The sequence below is a fragment of the Sinocyclocheilus rhinocerous genome, unplaced genomic scaffold (genome assembly GCF_001515625.1).
Source record: "Sinocyclocheilus rhinocerous isolate Xijiao unplaced genomic scaffold, SAMN03320098_v1.1 scaffold3027, whole genome shotgun sequence".
In the NCBI taxonomy this organism is placed as follows: domain Eukaryota; kingdom Metazoa; phylum Chordata; class Actinopteri; order Cypriniformes; family Cyprinidae; genus Sinocyclocheilus; species Sinocyclocheilus rhinocerous.
The window spans coordinates 24683-45463 of NW_015634062.1; the positions used below are offsets into that span (position 1 = coordinate 24683).

Consider the following 20781-nt stretch of genomic DNA (forward strand, 5'->3'; position numbering starts at 1 on the left):
AAAAAAATTATGTATATAAATCAATATCTTTCTGTATGGATAGATAGATTAATGTAAAAAAAACAGTTATTACATTAATATAAATTATATATAAATATATAAATGATACAATTATGCATGTGTATATATACTTTTTTTTCCCCGGGTGTGAGAATAATTAATTTCTGCCTCATAATCCTTTTAATTACTTCTGTGGGAGTGTCCTGTGAATTATTTTTTGCATCTAAAGGTGTGCTGCTCATTATTTCATATCTTAAGCACTCTTCATAACATTTTTGAAGGATTTATTGTGCATAAGATATCTGTGCACTCATTATGTACTGTAAATCTGTTACAGTACTAACACGAACTGCGTCGGATGTTTGGGACGTGACTGTATTTTGTGTGCCAGACAAAAATAGTTCCATTTCAAAACAATATCAAGCCTTTTAAACGTGCCATTCCTCTGGGAACAGCTGTTTTAAAAGAAACACTTGCGCAAATGAAGGGGAAAGGTGAAAGATCTTAGTCAACTTCTCCCTTTCCAGTGAACGTTTCTGCCGAAGCGCATGTAGCCCGTGATAGTGCAGTGTTCAGGTGCTGAGCGTGCTCGTCATGTTGACAGATGCTGAGTCCAGACGGAAGAGGAAGATGGCGGAGATCTCGCAGGCGCTGAACTCGACGCCCGTGGATGTGGCCGCTCTGAGACGCATGGCTATCAGTGAAGGAGGTCTGCTGAACGACGAGATCCGCCGCCAGGTGTGGCCCAGACTGCTCAACGTGTCTGTGGAATACATACCTGAGCAACTAGGTGAGAGCGATCGAAATGAAAGGAAGCTCACTTTCTGGAAAATAAACACATTAAAAAATATGTATAATTTAATGCAGTTTCCTACAACAAAAAGTCTCATTCTCATCACTGTAATGTGAAAAAAGTATTATTATTATTTAATTATTATTAAATGTAGTCGTTGTATAATTATTAAATATGATTAATTGCATTAAATATGATTTAATTTTCAAAATATTTTCAATATTAACATCTTTAATTCATGTTCAAGGTAATCAATCACAACTTCAACAAAAACCTTCAACAATAAAATCATCTCTATAATGTGAGAAAATATTCGTATTTAATTATTAAATGCAATCTACTTATAATTTATTCATTATAACTTAATTATATTATTTTAATTTCTTTTATTTATGTTCAAGATAATCAAGTGCATTTACCTCAAACAAAAAATATCTAATTTTCATCACTATAATGTGAAAAAATATTCCTATTTAATTATTAAATATAATCTACTTACAATTAATTATAATTTAAGTATTATTTTAATAATTCTTTAAATATTTATACATCTTTTATTTGTTTGAGATAACCAAGTGCAGTTGCCTCACGCAAAAACTTGTTCTTATCACTGAAATGTGAAAAATTTATTATTATTATTAGTGTTATTATTATTGTTATTATTAAATAAAATACAAATATACAAATACAAATTATTTAGTAATAGAATTTCATTTTGTTATTTAATATTTATATCTTTTAACTTGACGATAATCAATTACTTTGAACAAAAGTGCATTTTCATCACTGTAATGTGAAAAATATTATTTAATTTGTTTTTAAATATAACCTCCATATAATTTATTAAATAAATTCAACTGAAAATCTTATTTTCTTTATTGTAATTTGGAAAATATAATAATAATAATAATTATTATTATTATTATTATTAAAAATAATTATTCAAATATTATTCAATTTAATCTATAAATAATTTATTAAATATAATTAAATTATATTATTATTTAAAATGTAAAATATTTATACATATTATACATAATTGCAATTACCTTCAACAAAAATCTCATTCCCATTACTGTAATGTTATAAATATATTATTATTTACTAATGAATATGTATAATATACATGTAATTTATCAAACATTCTTTAATTATATTATTTATTATTTACATTTTAAAATATAATTTTTTACATTTTTTATTTACATATTTATAATATGCGCTTTAATTTATGCAGATAAAGGGGGAAAAAATAACATACCTATGTACTGTAGATGTAAATCTAGTGTTTATTTCCAGAGCCGGTCGATAGAGACAATAATAAGGACTTCAACCAAGTGCTTCTAGATGTTCAGAGATCCCTCCGACGCTTCCCTCCAGGTGAGCACTGAGCAGAACCATCTGACCTGCAGCTGCTCTCAGTCTGGGTCTAAGCTGCTCTCTGTTTGTTTGCGGTGTTTGACGGACGCAGGGATGCCAGACGAGCAGCGGGAAGGCCTTCAGGAGGAGCTGACCGATATTATCCTGCGGGTGCTGGTGAAAAACCCACAGCTGCACTATTATCAGGGTTACCATGACATCGTGGTGACCTTCCTGCTGGTGCTGGGGGAACGACTCGCCACTGCCCTGGTGGAGAAACTCTCCACTCACCACCTCAGGTGGGCCAGCAGCAGAAAACAAACATTTTGTTTTTACCAAAACACAGACAAGAAGAGATTTATTTATACATTTTTATTTTATTTTATTTTTAATTTGACTTTTAAAAAAAAATTCTGACATTGTTCAGCATAATCAAGCGCAATTCCCACCAAACAAAAATTTGCAATTTGATTACTGTAATGTAAAACAAATATTATTAATATTATTACTGTTATTTTATTATTTGTATATATAATTTGCATATAATCAATATTATTTATTTATATTTATTATTATTAAAATTTTGAAATATTTATACATTTATTTCTTCACGATAATGAAGTGCAGTTATTTCCCCCCAAAAAATCTCATTCGCATCACTGTAATGTGAAAAATTATTATTATTATTATTAAATATAATCAAAATATAATGTACTTTTATTCATTATTATTATCATTATTATTCATTATTTTAGATATGACCAATTATTATTATTAAATATAATGAACATATCATTTATTAAATATAATTTACTTTTATTCATTATTTTAAAATATTTATGTTATGTACATAATATATAATATATCTATTATTATTATTATTATTTAATCATTAATAAGTGTAATCTACATATAATGTATTGGATACAATTTAATTATATTCAGTATTGTTTAAATTTTAAAACCTATGATATTATTTTCAAGATAATCAAGCACAATTACCTTTAACAAAATCTCATTCTTATTACTGTAGTTTTAAAATGTATAATAATAATAATTATTATTATTATTGAATTCCTATTCAATTTAATGTACAAACAATATATTCAATATAATTTAATTATATTCATTCGATACATCTTTCATTTATGTTTGAAATATAACAATCAATATATTGTTATTATTGTTAAATAGTAGGGATGCACCGATACCACTTTTTTGATACCAGTATACCAGTATCGGTATCGGTGCATCCCTATTAAATATTAATTAAAATAATTCAATTCTATTTACATTTGAAAATATTTATACGTATTTTATTTATACATTTCTTGTATGGGCATTTATTCTGCATTTATTCTGAAAATAAATGGGGGAAAAAAATATTTCTTCAGTTACTGTATTATAGACAGTCTTGAAATGATTTTTTTGTTTGTAATGTCTGGTTGATATTTTTCATCCATTTAATCTACATTACAGGGACTTTATGGACCCCACTATGGACAACACCAAACACATCCTGAACTACCTGATGCCCATAATCGAGAGAGTCAACCCTGAAGTGTACGACTTCATGCAGCAGTGAGTAGACGTTGTTTTGATGTTTGTCTGCATGTTGAAGCACAATGGTTGGATTGTTTTTTTGTTACCACATTCATCATTCTGTAACTTTAACAGCATCTCCTGAAAGAATGATGACCGGTGTTCTTTATTGGCTTGTATAGTTTGAGATAAATGTCTTTATTTTGTCTGCAGAGCCGAGGTCGGCACCATTTTCGCCCTCAGCTGGCTCATCACCTGGTTCGGACACGTGCTGTCAGATTTCCGTCATGTGGTTCGGTTGTATGACTTCTTCCTGGCCTGCCATCCCCTCATGCCCATCTACTTTGCTGCTGTGGTACGTTTCCGTTTGTCGCCATTAAACCATCTTCTGAAGCTTTGAGTCTCTGGTTTCTGATGTTCAGCAGAAGTGGGTCAGCTATTTTTAGGGCTGAATCAGGCTGTGTTGTTCCATCTGAATAAATAATTGACACATTCTTTCATGTCGAGACTATTTGTCTTTTGAACAGTAAAGTACTGTGTTCTGCCACCTGCAGTCTTCATAAACCTGGAGTTTTGATGTTTGACAAGAAGTAGGTCAGGGACTAAATACTAATAGCTTTATATAGAGTAAATTCCACCAAAATCAAAAAAAAAGAAGAAATAATATTTTGTGTAAAGAAAATTAAACAGCCCAGTTTAGGATCATTAAGATTTTGGTTTAATATTTAACATTGTAAAATTAGATATGGTTTTTAAAAAAAAAATTAAATCTCATTGTCATTGCCATAATGCAAAAACTCATTGTTATTACCGTAGCAAGAAGTGAGATGATATTTAATATTTAAAAAAAAAATCATTATTACTTTAACGCAAAAAAATCTCATTGTCATTACAGTAACATCAAATATTATATAGTATTAAAAACCATAATGCAAAAAAAATCATTGTTATTTCTATAGAATAAAGTGAGATATTTCAGATTTTTAAAAAATGTTATTGTCATTACCATAATGTAATAAACCTCATTGTTATTTCCGTAACATGAGGTGAGATATTATTTAATATTAAAAAAAAAATCTCATTGTCATTACCATAATGTAATAAACCTCATTGTTATTACTGTAGGATGAAGTGAGATATTATTTAATATTTAAAAAAAAAAAAAACTTTATGACTATAATGCAAAAAAAAAACTCATTATCATTAAGTAACATAAAATTTTATATTTAAACAATTAATGTCATTACCGTAATGCAAAAAAACGCATTGTCATTAGAGTAACTTAAAATGAAATATTATTTAATATTTAAAAAAATCATTGTCAGTCTCATAATGCACAAAAATTATTATTAACTTAACATAAAACAAGATATTGTTTGATATTTTTAAGAATCATTATCATTACCATAATGCAAAAAAAAAAAATTTGATTAACAAAAAAAATTATGAATTAAAATATTAAATCATTGTCATTACGTAACAAAAATCAAGATATCATTTAATATATAAAAAAAATCATTACTGTAATGGAAAAAAACCTTATTATTTTTATAGTAACTTAACATTAGATATTATTTGCCATTTAAAAATCTGATTGTATCATAATAAAAAAATCCCATTTACATAAAACAAATAAGATATTTAATCATTAAAAATTGTCATTGTAATTACCATAATGCAAAAATCTTATTCTCATGAAATATTTTCTAGTAGTAGCATAAATTTAGATTATATTTCAATTGTAAAGTAAATTGTAAATACAAATTTGTTAGTAGTTACATAATAGTAGTATCTGTTTTAATACTACCATGAAAAATCCGTTTTAAAGTGTCATGTTTGAAAATGTTAAAAACGACTTGACAGTGAGATTTTCACATTAGACTACGGATAACTAAAATTGAGAGATTTTACATTATCAATATACATAATAAGATTCAGTAGAAATCCAAAAGCTCGAGCACAGTCTGACTCTATTTCAAAGCAAGCGTCATTTTGTCTCTTTTCAGATCGTGCTGCATCGAGAGGAGGAGGTGTTGGACTGTGAGTGTGACATGGCCATGATGCACCATCTCCTGTCCCGCATCCCAGAGGACCTGCCGTACGAGACGCTGATCAGCCGCGCCGGAGATCTGTTCGTCCAATTCCCTCCGTCTGAGCTGGCCAGAGAGCGCAATCAGCTGTAAGCCTATCTCCCTAGCTCTGAACGTTTTCCTCACAACAAACATGTCCCACAAACCACTGTCTTTTGTCCAGGACGGCCGTCTCCACCTTCAAAGACTTCGAGCTGGCGTCGACGCAGCAGCGTCCGGACACAGTGCTCCGGCAGAGACGGAAAGAGCTGCAGCACGCACTGGAGGCGCAGCGAGGAAGCGGAGCAGTCGTCCAGCCCACGGCGCGCCGCTTCATGCGTCTGGCGGTCATGGGGTTGACTGTGGCGCTGGGGGCCGCCGCTTTAGCCGTGGTAAACTCTGCCCTGGAATGGGCTCCGAAACTAGACTTACTCTTCCCGTGAAGGAGCCGAACCACAGCATCTCGTTTTGAGGACTGAATATTGTTATTTTGCCTTTTTTTTTTTTTTTTTAAGTATTTATACTTGTCAGACTAATAAATAAAATATTGTGCGGGTAGTTACTGTAATTAAACAAGATTTTTTTTTCCCCCATTGAATGAGGTGCGGATATTGAGCAAAGTATATCACTTTCTTCAGTAGACGATAAAAATGTTTCCTGTATGTACAGTGGAGGTATGTACACTTCACGCCTCATATATGAAACACGATCTGAGCACATTTTTGTGTATATAGTTAAAAACTTTGTCTTTCACACAAAGATGAAATTTTGCTGCAAATATTCTCTCTCTCAGGCCATCCAAGATGTAGATGGGTTTGTTTCTTCATCAGATTTGGAGAAATGTAGCATTACATCACTTGCTCACCAATGGATCCTCTGCAGTGAATGGGTGCCGTCAGAATGAGAGTCCAAACAGCTGATAAAAACATCACAATAATCCACAAGGAATCCACACCACTCCAGTCCATCAGTTAATGTCTTGTGAAGTGAAAAGCTGTGTGTTTGTAAGAAACTAATCCATTAAGATGTGTTTAACTGTTTTTTACTAACTTTTAACTGTTGCTTCCAGCTACAATTCGAGTCCTCTATTCAAAATATTGCTTTCTCCAGTGAAAAAGTTGTGTTATCAGGAGATAAATATGGACTCTCAGGACTATTTAAATCATGGACTCATATTTTGGTCAGAAGCTGTTTTAAATTATTGTGTTGTTTTTATCAGCTGTTTTGGACTCTCATTCTGAAGGCACCCATTCACTGCAATGAATCCATTGGTGAGCAAGTGATGTAGCCTAATACTAATTTTCTCCAAATCTGTTCTGATGAAGAAACAAACACATCTACATCTTGGACAGCCTGAGGGTGAGTAAAATTTCAGCAAATTTTTATTTTGGGGGGAACTATTTCTTTCAAAATTCATGTACATTATATGTTTAACAGTTTATCAACTATTTAGTATGGACATCGCTCATAATACAGTTTTTATCTAAACTGTCACACTAAATAGAATGCAACAATTGAATAATGATAGAAATTTTCTTTTAAAATTCAAACTGAATGCAAACCGTTTACATAAGAATGTTTTTGTGAGCTATGTACATAACAATAGTTTAAAGGAGTTTTTGCTTTGAAACTCATGTACAAAAACAACATTTATGTACAGTGTTTAAAAAAATGTTTTCCCATAAATTGTCAAACCAAATTCAATAATAGTTTGCGCAAGTCTGCTTATATAAAAATCCTTTGTAAAGCTTTTTCCTTTTTGCGACAATTTATGTTTTAAATTCACGTACAAAAACAACATTCAAACAAAAACTCAAAATCAACAATTTCACAAGAGCTTTTTTAGAAATGTATTCAGAAATTTGCTCAACTTGTGGTTCATGATTGAGACGGCATGTACTTTGTTAAATAAAAAAAATTAAAAACTAATATATCGAGACCAAAATATATTTAGAGCCCTTGTTTGTAGAATTGGAAATTGAATCTAGTTCAGGACCCCTTATGGGCAGGAATTGTTTTTTGTCAAGTGTATGTAGAGTTGTGAAAGAAACGATTTATGAAAGCAGTTAACGAACCATCTTATTATGTTCATAATTTGTATGTTATTTTTCACTACATTTCAGTTTTTTTTCTCTCCGAATCACCTTAATTACAGTATTTTTGTGATAAGTGCTGATCTTAGTACATAACGTGCCGTTTTCACGAATCTCAGCTGGAATTGAAACCACTTCTGAATAACTTCAGCTGATGAACAAACTTGAGATTTCTTGATTCTGGAGTGTGTAATCGTTGAATGTGAATTTGGTAGTTTCTCTAATTGAACTCCAGATCGGTGTTGAATCATGGCACATTGTTTTTTGTTGTTTAAATGCTGATCGTTTCCATTAAACATCATCTTCTAAGCTCAGAGTAACATTCAAGTGGATATTTTCCAGGATTCTAACACTGCTTGGTTGAAAACATTCTTGAATCATGATTTATTGAAATAACACGCTGCCATCCACACAGCGCTACTGTTTATGCTTTTATTTTGTATTAATTTTGCACTAAAGAACACGCTTCTTGCTTATTTTTTGCACTTTGAGAGATTGTCATAAGTTGTCTCTGGTTCACTCAAGTTAATGTGTCACAGTTGACCATGTTGCTAAATACGTTTAAATAAAAAGAAGAGATACATTCTGCGTTGGTTTTATGTGAATTATTATTTACATTGAGTTTATTTGAATTTTAATATTATAAAATAATATATAAAATAATTTGTATTAGCTCCATTTTTGTATACCAGCTGCCTTATTGAATCATAAAATATTGTAAAGAAAACAATATTGTCAACAACATACTAAAAATGCTTCAGCATGAATAAAAAATGGAATCTAAGAAAATATTGGAATATTTTTAATTTTGATATGTCAGTAATTATAATAAAGCATTTTTAATTTATCATAAAAGGCGCAACTACTCATTTGATTACAAACTTGCATTTTTCTACATTTAAATTAATCTTGAATATGTTGTTTTCTTCTGTTGTTACTTCATTGTTCCATATTGCATATTTTGCTATGATATTACAACAACAAAAAATCTTTGGATTCTAAACAAAAATGGCCTTAAAAGAAATCAAGATTTAAACACAATAATGCTTTCCTCTTATTATATCATTGCACAAAGTCCCAGAGCATCAGTTTGCCAGAAAATGGTAGTGATTTAAGACCATTTCACGTATATATTTTAAAAATGTCACTTTTTCATCAGTTTATACTATCCCATGAAACCTCAAATATTTTAATTTTGTAAACATGTTCTGAATATTTAGTCATAGAACATATCAATTAAATACAGACATCTGGATTAATGTGCCAGTGATATGGCTAGACTTAACGAACATATTAAAGCAATAATCGCAAACTGTATGTTGCACATCAGCCCCACCTGGATTATTTTAAGGAGTTTTGTAAGTGTTTTTTTGCTGTAGCACAGGTTTTTGCTTGTTGAATCAGCAGCATTCAGCGATGCCGCCGGTGTTCAGTGGCAGTTCTGGCAGCGTGGATGGCAGAGGACTCCGTTGACTCGACATCTGCAACCACCTGTTGTGTCTCCAGCACCCTGAGGAACCAAAACCAGGTCCAGGTTAGCCGTCTGATGTTTGTGAATCACTGAACTAATGATTTATGTAGTTTAGTGTCTGACCTGAGGTCCCCATCGGGCTTGTTTGGTCACCCAGCAGATCTCGGTCTTACACATCAGACAGCAGATCCAGTCACAGCCGTCCTTCTTCTGGACGATCACCTGACATTTGGGACAGTTCATCGCCTCGCCGTTCTTCAGGAGTTGCTGGAAAGGAAATCAGTCAATAGGTAACAAATATTTTAATGTTGATTCTTGTTAGTGTATTGAAAACATAAAGCGCAACCAGTGAAGTCTGATTCCCGAACCAATTAATTTTATGAATTGGTTCTTTGTAGGGAATCGGACATAAAGCGCAAGAAGTGTAGCCTGATTCCCAAACAAGGACTTTTTACGAATCGGCTCTTTTTAGTGAATCAAACACATACAGTCTGACCAATGTGGTATGATTCCCGAACAAGTGACTCTTTTGAATCAGACTGTTTTAGTGAATCGAACATATATAGTGTGACCAGTGTAGTCTGATTCGCAAACAAATTATTTTTTTCTCTTATGAATCATCTCTTTGTAGTCAAACGCATACCCGGGTTTCCATCCAAAGTTGCAAATTTAACTTGTGCGCAAAATTGGAATATCGCATAAAACATTTGCGAACAAGCAATATTTCCATCCAATGAGTCAAAGAAAACAAAATTGTCACTTCCTGATAAACTGGCACTATAAATCACTAACAAAAGTAGGAGAAGCTACTGATTATAATAATTTTCATATATAATAAATTACTTGTGCCGAAACACAATAAATTCTGGCAATTGCTTTCGGAGGTGGATGCCTGCTGTTTGGGAATGCAGTCGTGTAAGACAGTTCTGGGAGGCAATTATACATAAATACTTTGACGACAGACTTTGCTCGGGCATTCAGAATGACATTAACAACAATTCAGATGCTGTGGAACGAGATCCACCCACTGGTTAGTCAGGATTTGCTGTCCCATAACGCAAAGTCACATGACTTCTTTGATGCACATGGAGGAATTTATTCGGCAAATGCATTTCCATCTTCCATTATTCGCATGAACCAAGTCAAAAGTCACCTCAAGTGAGCGTAAAAACTTTTTTGCGATTTAAGGGATTTTTATTTGGCGTTTCCATCTCTCATTTCGGATGCGATACTTCAAAATGCACATTAAAACAGGGTGATGGAAACATAGCTAGTGTTAGTCTGATTCCTCAACCAAATGACTCTTACAAACCAGCTCTTTTTAGTGAATTGAAATACATACAGCGCAACCAATGTAGTCTTATTACTAAACAAATGATTCTTATGAATCGGCTCTCTTTATTGTATATTTATGAATCATTAAAATAATCTCATTTTTGGTAACACAACAGATTCTCAAACAAATAACTCCTATCAATCACCTCTTTTCAGTGAATCAAACACAGTGTGACCAATGTAGTCTGATTCTCGACAACTGACTCTTTTGAATCTGCTGTTTTATTCGGGAAATAAATGAATTTTTATGAATTTTTTATTTTTAGTGAATCAAACACAGATAGAATGGCCAGTGTAGTCTGATTCCTGAACTAATTACTCTTATGAATCGGCTCTTTTTAGTGAATCAAACACAGACATCACGGCCAGTGTAGTCTGATCCTCAAACAAATGACTCTTTTGGATCTGCTGTTTTATTTGAGAAATAAAACCCAAACAGCACGACAAATGTTATCTGATTCCTGAACAAGTGACTCTTATGAATCGTTTCTTTTTAGTGAATCAAACACAGACAGCACGGCCAGTGTACCCTGCGTTCCATTCGGAAGGGCTCATCCCTACGCCCTAGTCCCTTCAAAGAGGTTTACCCTCCGGAGTGAGAGCTTCGAAGGGTTGAAGGGTGTCGGGGACCAAACAACTGTTTCTTGAAGTGCCCTTATGCGTCATCACGTGCCCACACGGAGGCGCCGTCATCATGCAAAGGATCATGGGAGCCCGAAGTGTCCATCAGTTGTACCCTTCGAAATCTTTCATTCCGAAGGGCCCTTTGAAGTGGCCAGTTTTGAGCACTTCGGTTTGGAACGACCCTTCAATATGGCGGCCATGATTGTTTTCACTCCGAAGTGCCCTTCGGAGGGCGATATATCCCGTTTGGAACGCACCGTCTGTCTGATTCCTGAACAAATTACTCTAATGAATCATTTCTTTTCAGTGAATCAAACACAGACAGCACTGCCAGTATAGTTTGATCCTCAAACAAATGACTCGCATGAATCAGCTCTTTTTAGTCAATCAAATACATACAGCACAACCAGTGTAGTCCAAATGACTTATTATAATGGTCTCAATTTTCGCAAATTGCATTTCCTTTATTCGTTAGTTGAACTGTTAAAAACTGAAATATGGGTAAGGAAATTCTTTACAATTCCCATCCCTAGTCGGTGATGTTTCACAATTGCAATAACTTCAAATATTAACTAAAAAAGTTGAACTAATTAAATTTTCACTTACATCCAGCATCTCTGTGGTCTGCCGGGCTGCGTCGTCATTCTGCGCTCGAATACGGAGGTCGTCCTGGTACTCCTTGCAGTTCATTCCCTTGTGAATAGCCTTGACATGCACATGCACAGTCCTTTAGGTCACCATTACATGCATTTCCAAACTAGACGTGAACTAAACGCAAACAAACTTTGTGTTCACCTTGCAGAGGAGGCAGTTGGTCTCGTTGCAGATGTCACATGTGAATTCGTTCACGTCATCTTCGAAGATGCACCAGCCGGCGCAGTCAGGCGTCTTACAGTGGTAACTGTTCTCACTGCGGGACTCTGCGATGTTCAGCCTCAGTTCTAGAAACTTCTGGTACTCGTCCTGGGATAGAAGCTGGTGGGAAACAGTAAAGTTTGGTGTGTTTTATTAAGTGAACAGGTAACCTCAATAATTCAATGTTAAATGATACTGCATTTAAGATCTTACTGATCTGATTTCTCTATCTTGAAGTTTGCAGTTACAGGAATAAGCATCGTCTCTATAAGGACACGCCACTTCTGCATCCGTGCAGTTCAGAACCGTTTCCTTCAGACATTCCCTGTAGGATATACAAAGTTGTATTTCAGTGTGCTTTAGTGGAACTTCCTGTTTATGCTAACTGACAAACAGTCTCACAGCACCTGCAGAAGCTATGCAGGCACTCTCTCAGCATGGCGCCCTCTCCTGGCATGGTGGTGCAAAAGCAGATGGCACAATCCAGCTCATCCACGTTCCCCACCAGACTGCGGGAATCCGTTTCCAGGAGTTCTTGGAAATTCCTCTCCCGTTCATCCTTAACAGACTACATAAATAAACGGACAGGCCACATGTGTTATATTTCAGTTTTTTATGCAGTATTAATAGATGAAAACAGGAAAAGCCACTGTTGTAAAAAAGTTACATGATATATACACAATATATGTGTATCATTTATAAATTACACAATATCTAATAGGACTCTACATTTTTTTTTTTTTATATATATATAAAAATTTAACTAATAATTACTAAAAAATCTCTAATTACAATTATTTATTATATACCTAATAATATTCATTAATAATAATGATATATTTATAATTATATAATCATTATTAATTTATTATAGCATTTTATCATATTGGTAGATACAAAGGACTAATTGGGAACCAAAAGATCTAGATTTTTCTTTAAATTCTCAACAGGATCCTTTAAGATCCACATTCCACCAAAAAAAAAGAAAAAAAAAAGCAATCGTTTGGATTTTTTTATTTTTGCATAAAATTAATTAAGGTTTGCTTTAATGATTAAAACATTCATTTTTGTTTACTAGTTCAGTTAACAACAAATTATAATTTTTTTTGCTGCAAAGTACATCCATATGAAGACTCTCTAAATGTTCCCCATTTTCACTTTCCATTCATTCTTTTTAAACAATAAAGCTTTGTTGATGCAGACACAACGTTCGGTATTTCCACAGTTTGTTCCACAGATGTAAACCTGGTGTTTTAGAGCGGTTTTCATCTCACAGTCCAATCTAACAGTTCATTGTAGTCCAGTATGTTGTGTCCCCTCAGCTAACCTGCTCGTACTGCAGGCTGGCGAGTTCCTCCTGCTGGAGTCTCCTGGTTTCTGCCTCGTCCAGCTGGTATATGTTAGGCACTTTATAGTTGTCAGGTCTCGCTGTGCTGCACATCTCACAACCCGGACGTGTCGGTTTATTCAGAAACGTGCAGCCAGGACATGACCAACCCGACTATAAACCAAATAAAATTATTAGAATTATGATAGATAGATAGATAGATAGATAGAGCAACAGCCAGAATGATAGATAGAGCGTCAGATAAAGCGACAGAATAAAAGATAGAATAAGAGAGCAACAGACAGAGCGACAGAATGATAGCACAACCAATAGAATGATAGAGTGACAAGACAGAATAATAGATAAAGTGAAAGATAGAGTGTCAGAACCATGGAAAGTGCAACAGACAGAATAAGGGATGGAGCTACAGATAGAATGATAGCTAGAGTGACAGAGATAGAACCTACAGTAGATAGAGCAACAGATAGAAGAGCTATAGACAGAATGATAGAGCGACAGATAGAATGATAGATAAAGTGACAGATAGAGCACCAGAACCACAGATAGTGGCAGATGAAATGACAAAACAATAGATAGAGATACAGATAGAATGACAGAGCAACAGAGAACGATAAATAAAGCAACGGATGAAAGATAGAGTGACAGAATGAAAGATAGAATGATGGAGCGGCAGAAAGAACGATAGATAAAGTAACAGACAGAGTGACAGAACCATAGATAGAGCAACAGATAAAACGACAAAATGATAGATAGAGCTACAAATAGAATGACTGCAACAGAGAACGATAGCTAGTGACAGATGAATGAAAAGATGAAAGATAGAGTGATGTATAGTCACAGAATGAAAGATTGAACAATAGAGCGACATAGAATGAGAGCTAGAGCTATAAACAGAATGACAGAACGATATAGAACAACAAATAGAATGATGGAGCGGCAGAAAGAACGATAGATAAAGTAACAGACAGAGTGACAGAACCATAGATAGAGCAACAGATAAAACGACAAAACGATAGATAGAGATACAGATAGAATGACTGCAACCGAGAACGTGACAGATGAATGAAAAGATGAAAGATAGAGTTACAGAATGAAAGATAGAACAATAGAGCGTCATATAGAATGACAGCTAGAGCTATAGACAGAACGAGCAACAAATAGAATGATGGAGCAGCAGAAAGAACGATAGATAAAGTGACAGATAGAGTGCCAGAACCATAGATAGAGCAACAGATAAAATGATGAATAGAATGACAGATATATAGATATAAAGACAAAAAGAACAATACATAGAACAACAGATTGAACGATAGAGCTACAGAATGACAGACAGACAGACAGACCTGAGGTTTGGGAGGTAGAGGAGGGCGACTGGCTCCTCTGGCGATGAACTCTGGTGGCCGATGAGGTGGACAATCAATGATCCCGATTATATCTTCATTAAGAAAGAAATGCGTTTCAGTAAACTCCTATTTATTATACAATCTATTTTTTAAAAAAATCTGAAATATAGGCCAGATACCATCAATCCGTCTGTCCTCTTTCTCTTTTCTCTCTTGTTCCCGGCTCAGATTGGCAGCCTGGGCAGTAAGGATGAAGAGGAAGGCAGAATCGTCGTGGTTTCTGACCCCATAATGATACAAGGTTTCCCTGTCCTGGGCGAGACGCTTCGAGATCACCCAACGCTGGAGGGCCGGGTGAAAGCCATAGTCACGACTGATCTGAAAAACAAATCGCGAAATGACTAAAATGTAAATGAGGGCCCCAGTTAAACTATAATTTTGGGTTTCGGTGTCAAACAAGAATTTTCTTCTCAGGTCCATCACTAACACTATTTACCTTTTCTTTCAGCTCTGAGATTGTCATGTAAACTGGTACCATCACTGTTATTGGGATGTGGGCGTCTGATGTGGCGTCCGCCACTCCTACTCTCAACCTGCGTTCATACAAAGCAAATCAAAACCATCACACATAGTTACAGATCCCCAGCAACAAGTGTTTCTCACCGCAATTAAACCAGTCTAACAGCATACCTGATGCTGTCTTCAGAGTACGCTTCAGGATTTATTTTGACACACACTGGGAGTTTCAGATCCAAAAGTTGATCCAGGTATTTGGTCGCTTCATCTTTGTCTCTAGAGTTGATGGCGTCACTCAGCATTTGAGCTGCGTCCTCCGCTGAGACAGCAAAGATGTGATGTTAACATGTTGCTGTGTTGAAAATGGGTCTTATGATATATATATTTATTGTATAATACATTTACTCACCTTCTTTTATATTTCTAGAGGCATCTAGGGCAGCCATACTTTAACCTCGAAACCTTAAAAATTAATTAATATTATTTTAAATAGTTAATATAGTTTTTGAAAAATGACTAAATATTAAAAATGTAATAAATAACTATTTATTTTATACATTAAAATACATTTTAAATATAAACATTAGTTTTATATTATATGTAAATATATATTATTGTATAAAAAGACCATGTTTTATGTAATTGTTTTAAATATTTACTATATTTTAAATAAATATATTCAAAGTTTATTAAAATAAATATTAAATATCAAATTTATATTATAGTAAATGTCCAAAACTATAGTAAATTATAGTATATACAAAAAAAAAACAAAGCAATACAATAGTTCGAGCAACAATTTTTTAAAATAGTTAATGTATTTAATATATTATAACTAATAATAATCAAATATTTTTAAATATTTTATAAAATATAATAAATACAAATATTTACAATAATATATATTTAGATATAATATAATATAATAATAAAGTATATGTCCAAACCACATAAGCAATACCATGATATTTTAGATATTGAATCCCCATCTAAAAAAGTACTGTGGTCGTACCATGGTATTTTTATATACGCAGTGGTACTGAATGGTTACCAAACATACTGAATGGCAATTCCAGAATACTACACTCAGAAATGTTTAAAATATATGCCATCATCACCAAGGTGTTTGTTCATGTAAGTTTAAATAAAATCATAATAGAAATGACTCAATAAAAATACATAAAAGTGTACTACATATTTTTAGCCTTTATGTAACCGACCAACTTAACCAGCTAAACGAATATTTAACAAGCGCTCGTTCAGCTCAACAGCAGAGACGGTGAAAAACATGTGGAAATAAACTTACCAAACATAGGATAACAGTATTTAAAACACTCTTCGTTTTCGTATTTGTATTTTAAACGACACAGTGTTGATCAAAACATCCGTGCTCTTCTCAAAACCAGGGAAGTTTACAGAAATGAAAAGTGAAACGAAGTGTATCAGGAAGTTTCCAGTCAGGAAAGTCTCAACAGAGAATTGCGCAACTTCATAAAACACAGATGCGGAAGACATTCTCAGATGAAATTCAGTTCACTGTAACATTTATGCTATAAAATACTACTACTACTACTAATAGTTTTAACAAAAAAACAAGCAGAAAAATACAAAGAATTAAAATGAACTAGAAAATAAAAAATACCAGTAACTAAAAACCGAAGTATTTTAACAAAAAGTTATCAATAAATATGTTAGCTTTCGCTGAATCTGTCTTGAAAAAAAAAATATTGTCCGTCATCACGTTATGAATAATTAATTTCCCTGTTGTTGTTGTTGTTGTTTAATTCATTTAGTGACTTTTATCGAAGTGTTCTCGCGAGATTTGACAGAACGAGAGGGCGCATGGCGCTGCGCATGCTGTGAATAAAGGACAAACGCGACCTGTAATTTTGTACGTTTATCTGTTTTCTGACCTCTTAACAGTTAGTTGTTTAATTTAATATTTAAATGCAGCATGTTGTTTTACATAGCGGCTAGAGACTCTTACTAGTATAAGTGTTTTTAGAGTTAGAAGCTAATAAACAGCTGGCACGTGAGCTGGAAGACATGGAGCTTCCATAAATGTGTGAAATACTCTAATTATTCACCATTGTAAAGAATACTGCGACAGTACCGTGAGACAGATGGTTATACCATGTTGCTTTGTCATATATCTTGTTACTGAATAGTTACTATATTCGTATTGAATATGGAACTCAGCTTTTGTATGCATTGACATATCTTGACATATTCTTGTAGTAATCAGCACTGTTAATTGATATGAATTAATGAGTTTTTATCTTTCTTCATTTAAGCATACTCGCAGACCTTTTGAAAAGATTTCAGTGTCAAACTGCAAGTTATGGAGGAACCTTCAAAATTTGAGCGATATGTGTACAAAAATGCTTCAGTTTACCATTATATGAAGATATCTCTGTAAGTGTCATGAGACAGGTCAGTTTTGATCTGGTCATTTTTAATGCAATATTTAGATGGTGCACATTAAATGGTCAAACCACTTAATTCTTTTCTTTGGCGTTCTTTATTTTTAGAGTTTTGGAAAATGGAAACAAATATATTACTGATGCACAGTTCAAACAATTGATCACCTGTGGACTTAAAGACCTGTACGGAGAGGTGAGCACATAGTATGTCTCTCTTTGTTTACAATTTAAGAGTGTAACAATGCAGTTATGATTCTTTACAAAATAATGCAATGCATCATGAAATTTGAAATATTAGGATTCATGTCGATTTGGTTTGCTACAATTCATTATTTTTTTTGTAGAAGCAGGCACAAAAATAGATTTTGGATAAGCATAATACATTGAGAATTGCTCATTTAATCATAAATGATGCCAAAATGTAAAATAATTATATGTAATAATAATTATAAATAATTAATAAATGACTTAAATTCTTTAGGCTAGTCAATAAATTATATTTTAATTTTGAATGAAATATTTTAATGATCAAGTCTTTTATATAATAAAAATATAAATAACTAGAAAACTAATAAAATATAAGAAAAATAATAAAATAAAGAAAAAATTTAATTCTTCTATATTCTTTACAGTCCATAGACCATTTTCTGTGTTGTATATAATATGAGCTGTAGTAAATAATTTGTTTTGACTTTATCCTGATTCCTAACTGTGTATAATGATTTTTTTCTGTATGGCAGGTTGGAGCTTCTTTTCCATTTGATTTGCTTAAGTTTGATCAGAACGAACTGACCGGGATACTGAGAGTGTACAACAGGTAAAACATGCTCATAAAACAAATCTCGTACATTTAGGCCAAAGTGTTTAAACATGGTTTACTTGAGGTACAGAGCTGTTTATAAACATGGAGAAACTTGGGGTGTCCCTCAGGGCTCACGTTTAGGACCGTTTTAATTGCAAAATTCTGTAGTAATTAGCGTTTGAAATGCAGAGCAGACCGTTTTTTTCTGAAATTAATAAACACTTATGGATTTGTCCAACCCATTTTGTCAGTCTAATCATGTTCAGTCTTAATATTCTGTTGTTTCTTTATCTTAGCGGGCTGGTGAAATTGTGGAGTGCATTAACATTACTGGGATCATATCAGAATGAGGCTTGTGCATTCAGAGTCATGCAGGTACGTTTTCCCAAGTGTTGAAGCTGATTCAACATTTACTTTGCCCTGAGTTTGCAGTCTGTTGGCACTAGATGTCAGTAAAAAGCTTGTGGCTCAATTGTAAATCTGCCAGGAATGACTAGACACAATTTTAACGTGACCATTGGCATTCTGTCAGCCAAACTGTGTGTACTTTGCGATTGCTGATGGGCGGTTACTGTGGCAGCTGTTTATCTAGTTAACCCCACTGAATTTCTAATCTATGTCACAGACATAAGGGTTAAATGCAACTCTAATTTTCTTTTTATTTATCATTGCAGGTGTCGCCATTTTTGCTAGCGTTGTCCGGGAATAGCCGTGAGCTTCAGTTTGGAGACCAGTTGACATTGTGAGGTGGGCCTACAAAAAATACCTTGGAAAAAATGACATTTTTTCTCAGAAGAAGTATTTTCAGCAGAAATGTATACCATTTTGTCAACTCAGCATTGACGGTTCCCGCATCCCTCACAGTAGGGCACAGGTCGCTTTACGTGGGTGAACGGGCCTCGCTAAACAAAACATTCAGTGCCAGAGATGTCACACTTTTTGCTGAGCTGACGGGGGACACAAATCCTCTCCACCTCGACCCCGAATATGCCAAAACAACCTCTTTCGAGGCCCCTATTGTTCACGGAGTGCTGATTAATGGTCTGATCTCAGCAGTTCTGGGGACCAAATTGCCCGGCAAAGGATGCGTGTTTCTCTACCAGGAAATACGCTTTCCAGCGCCCCTCTACATCGGAGAGGAGGTTGTGGCGGAAGCGGAGGTCAAAAAGATCAAAATGTCCTTCGCTTTTATTTCTGTTTCCTGCGTTGTCAAAGACAAGGTGGTCATGGAGGGAGAGGTCATGGTCATGATGCCACAAGACGCACAACAATCATGAGGAATTTGAGTGAATGCTGCCGTTCAGTTTTTTTATGTGCTCCTAGGAATTAAATGCTCTTCTTGCTTATTTTTGTTCTTCTGAAATGTTACGCTCATTCTGAAATTTAATATTCCTTGTTTTTTGTTCTCTGAGCAGCTGTTTGAATAAAAATAGTGTCAGAAAATAAGCAGCTTTTTGACTTCATTGTTTGGTGTGGGCAATAACTGGCTGTGTCTAACCTCAAAAAGGAGATCATTTTCGAATACTTTCAAATAGTTATTTAAAATCGTCATTTAAAAATCATAAGGTTAACATAACAGTAGTAAAATTACATGAAATGAACCAGCTAATGTCAACTTTCAAACAAAATCAGTTGAACTTTTCCCCAGTATAACTTCAACCCAAGTTTTTCAAATAACCTTTGTCATTGTTCTCGGTCCTTTAACTTTTCCCATTCTTTTTCTTTGGGTTAGTGGAAAAACTAATACACACATGATACCTACATGTATATATTAATGCCATATTAATAATATACATGCATGCATACATACATTTTTCTCAGACCTTTGTTTTAATATTTGGCTCTGCTTTATGTTTGTACATTATATGCAAACAATGATATGTATTTCTGAAAACTATAATCTAATGTTTGACTGCTTCATATTTGTACATTATATGGAAATAATCACACTATAAATACAGAAACGAGAACTCACCGAGTGCTGTTTACATTGAGTCACATGTTACTCCGACTGGTCACATGATGTCCCCTTGACAACATTTAGCTTCACTGCTAGCAGATTCGCAAAGACGCAACGCTTGTGTTACAAACGCCAAATGAAAATTCATAACAACAGGTGCATAAATAAAGTTGAAAATGGTTTGTTTGTTACTTTGTGAAGTTTCATTTTATTCCGAGCCCCACAAGAAATAATATGATTGAATTTAG

General features: G+C 33.8%; 4 protein-coding genes across 10 annotated transcripts in view; 3 read left to right on the plus strand and 1 right to left on the minus strand.

Annotated features, from left to right (window-relative positions):
* The window catches only part of tbc1d20 (TBC1 domain family, member 20), a 9772-nt gene extending 3163 nt beyond the window's left edge, over positions 1–6609 (plus strand). For both annotated transcript variants that reach the window (XM_016559266.1, XM_016559265.1), the window contains exons 2-8: positions 605–790; positions 2093–2173; positions 2265–2451; positions 3632–3733; positions 3908–4049; positions 5701–5873; positions 5948–6609. In XM_016559266.1, the coding sequence (XP_016414752.1) occupies positions 605–790; positions 2093–2173; positions 2265–2451; positions 3632–3733; positions 3908–4049; positions 5701–5873; positions 5948–6206 (1130 nt within the window). In that variant the 3' untranslated portion in view covers positions 6207–6609. The remainder of the gene's footprint in view (positions 1–604; positions 791–2092; positions 2174–2264; positions 2452–3631; positions 3734–3907; positions 4050–5700; positions 5874–5947) is intronic.
* Positions 6610–8680: 2071 nt separating this feature from the next.
* On the minus strand, positions 8681–20579 carry LOC107745403 (ranBP-type and C3HC4-type zinc finger-containing protein 1-like). 4 transcript variants are annotated; one of them, XM_016559269.1, is made up of 13 exons: positions 20549–20579; positions 15758–15810; positions 15523–15667; positions 15329–15425; positions 15012–15210; positions 14833–14924; positions 13469–13642; positions 12549–12709; positions 12355–12466; positions 12082–12261; positions 11893–11991; positions 9451–9594; positions 8681–9366 (listed from the first exon to the last, which is right to left on the minus strand). In XM_016559269.1, the coding sequence occupies exons 2-13, from the start codon at positions 15792–15794 to the stop codon at positions 9286–9288; spliced, it is 1521 nt and encodes a 506-aa protein (XP_016414755.1). In that variant the 5' UTR covers positions 15795–15810; positions 20549–20579; the 3' UTR covers positions 8681–9285. The 4 variants fall into 4 exon arrangements, with proteins under 4 accessions (XP_016414755.1, XP_016414754.1, XP_016414753.1 ...); XM_016559268.1 differs by lacking the exon at positions 20549–20579 and adding an exon at positions 16655–16838; XM_016559267.1 differs by lacking the exon at positions 20549–20579 and adding an exon at positions 16655–16838 and having other exon boundaries at positions 15523–15670.
* rpp14 (ribonuclease P/MRP 14 subunit) lies at positions 17134–19519 on the plus strand. Of its 3 annotated transcripts, none has more exons than XM_016559272.1 (7): positions 17134–17239; positions 17643–17763; positions 17880–17964; positions 18512–18588; positions 18870–18948; positions 19248–19320; positions 19438–19519. In XM_016559272.1, exons 2-6 carry the CDS (start codon positions 17690–17692, stop codon positions 19317–19319), a joined length of 387 nt encoding a protein of 128 aa, XP_016414758.1. In that variant the 5' UTR covers positions 17134–17239; positions 17643–17689; the 3' UTR covers position 19320; positions 19438–19519. The 3 variants fall into 3 exon arrangements, with proteins under 3 accessions (XP_016414758.1, XP_016414760.1, XP_016414759.1); XM_016559274.1 differs by having other exon boundaries at positions 19411–19492; XM_016559273.1 differs by lacking the exon at positions 17134–17239 and adding an exon at positions 17246–17411.
* Positions 19275–20013, plus strand: LOC107745404 (hydroxyacyl-thioester dehydratase type 2, mitochondrial-like). The gene has a single exon (XM_016559271.1). The coding sequence runs from the start codon at positions 19350–19352 to the stop codon at positions 19848–19850; it is 501 nt and encodes a 166-aa protein (XP_016414757.1). The 5' UTR covers positions 19275–19349; the 3' UTR covers positions 19851–20013.
* Positions 20580–20781: the final 202 nt, after the last annotated feature.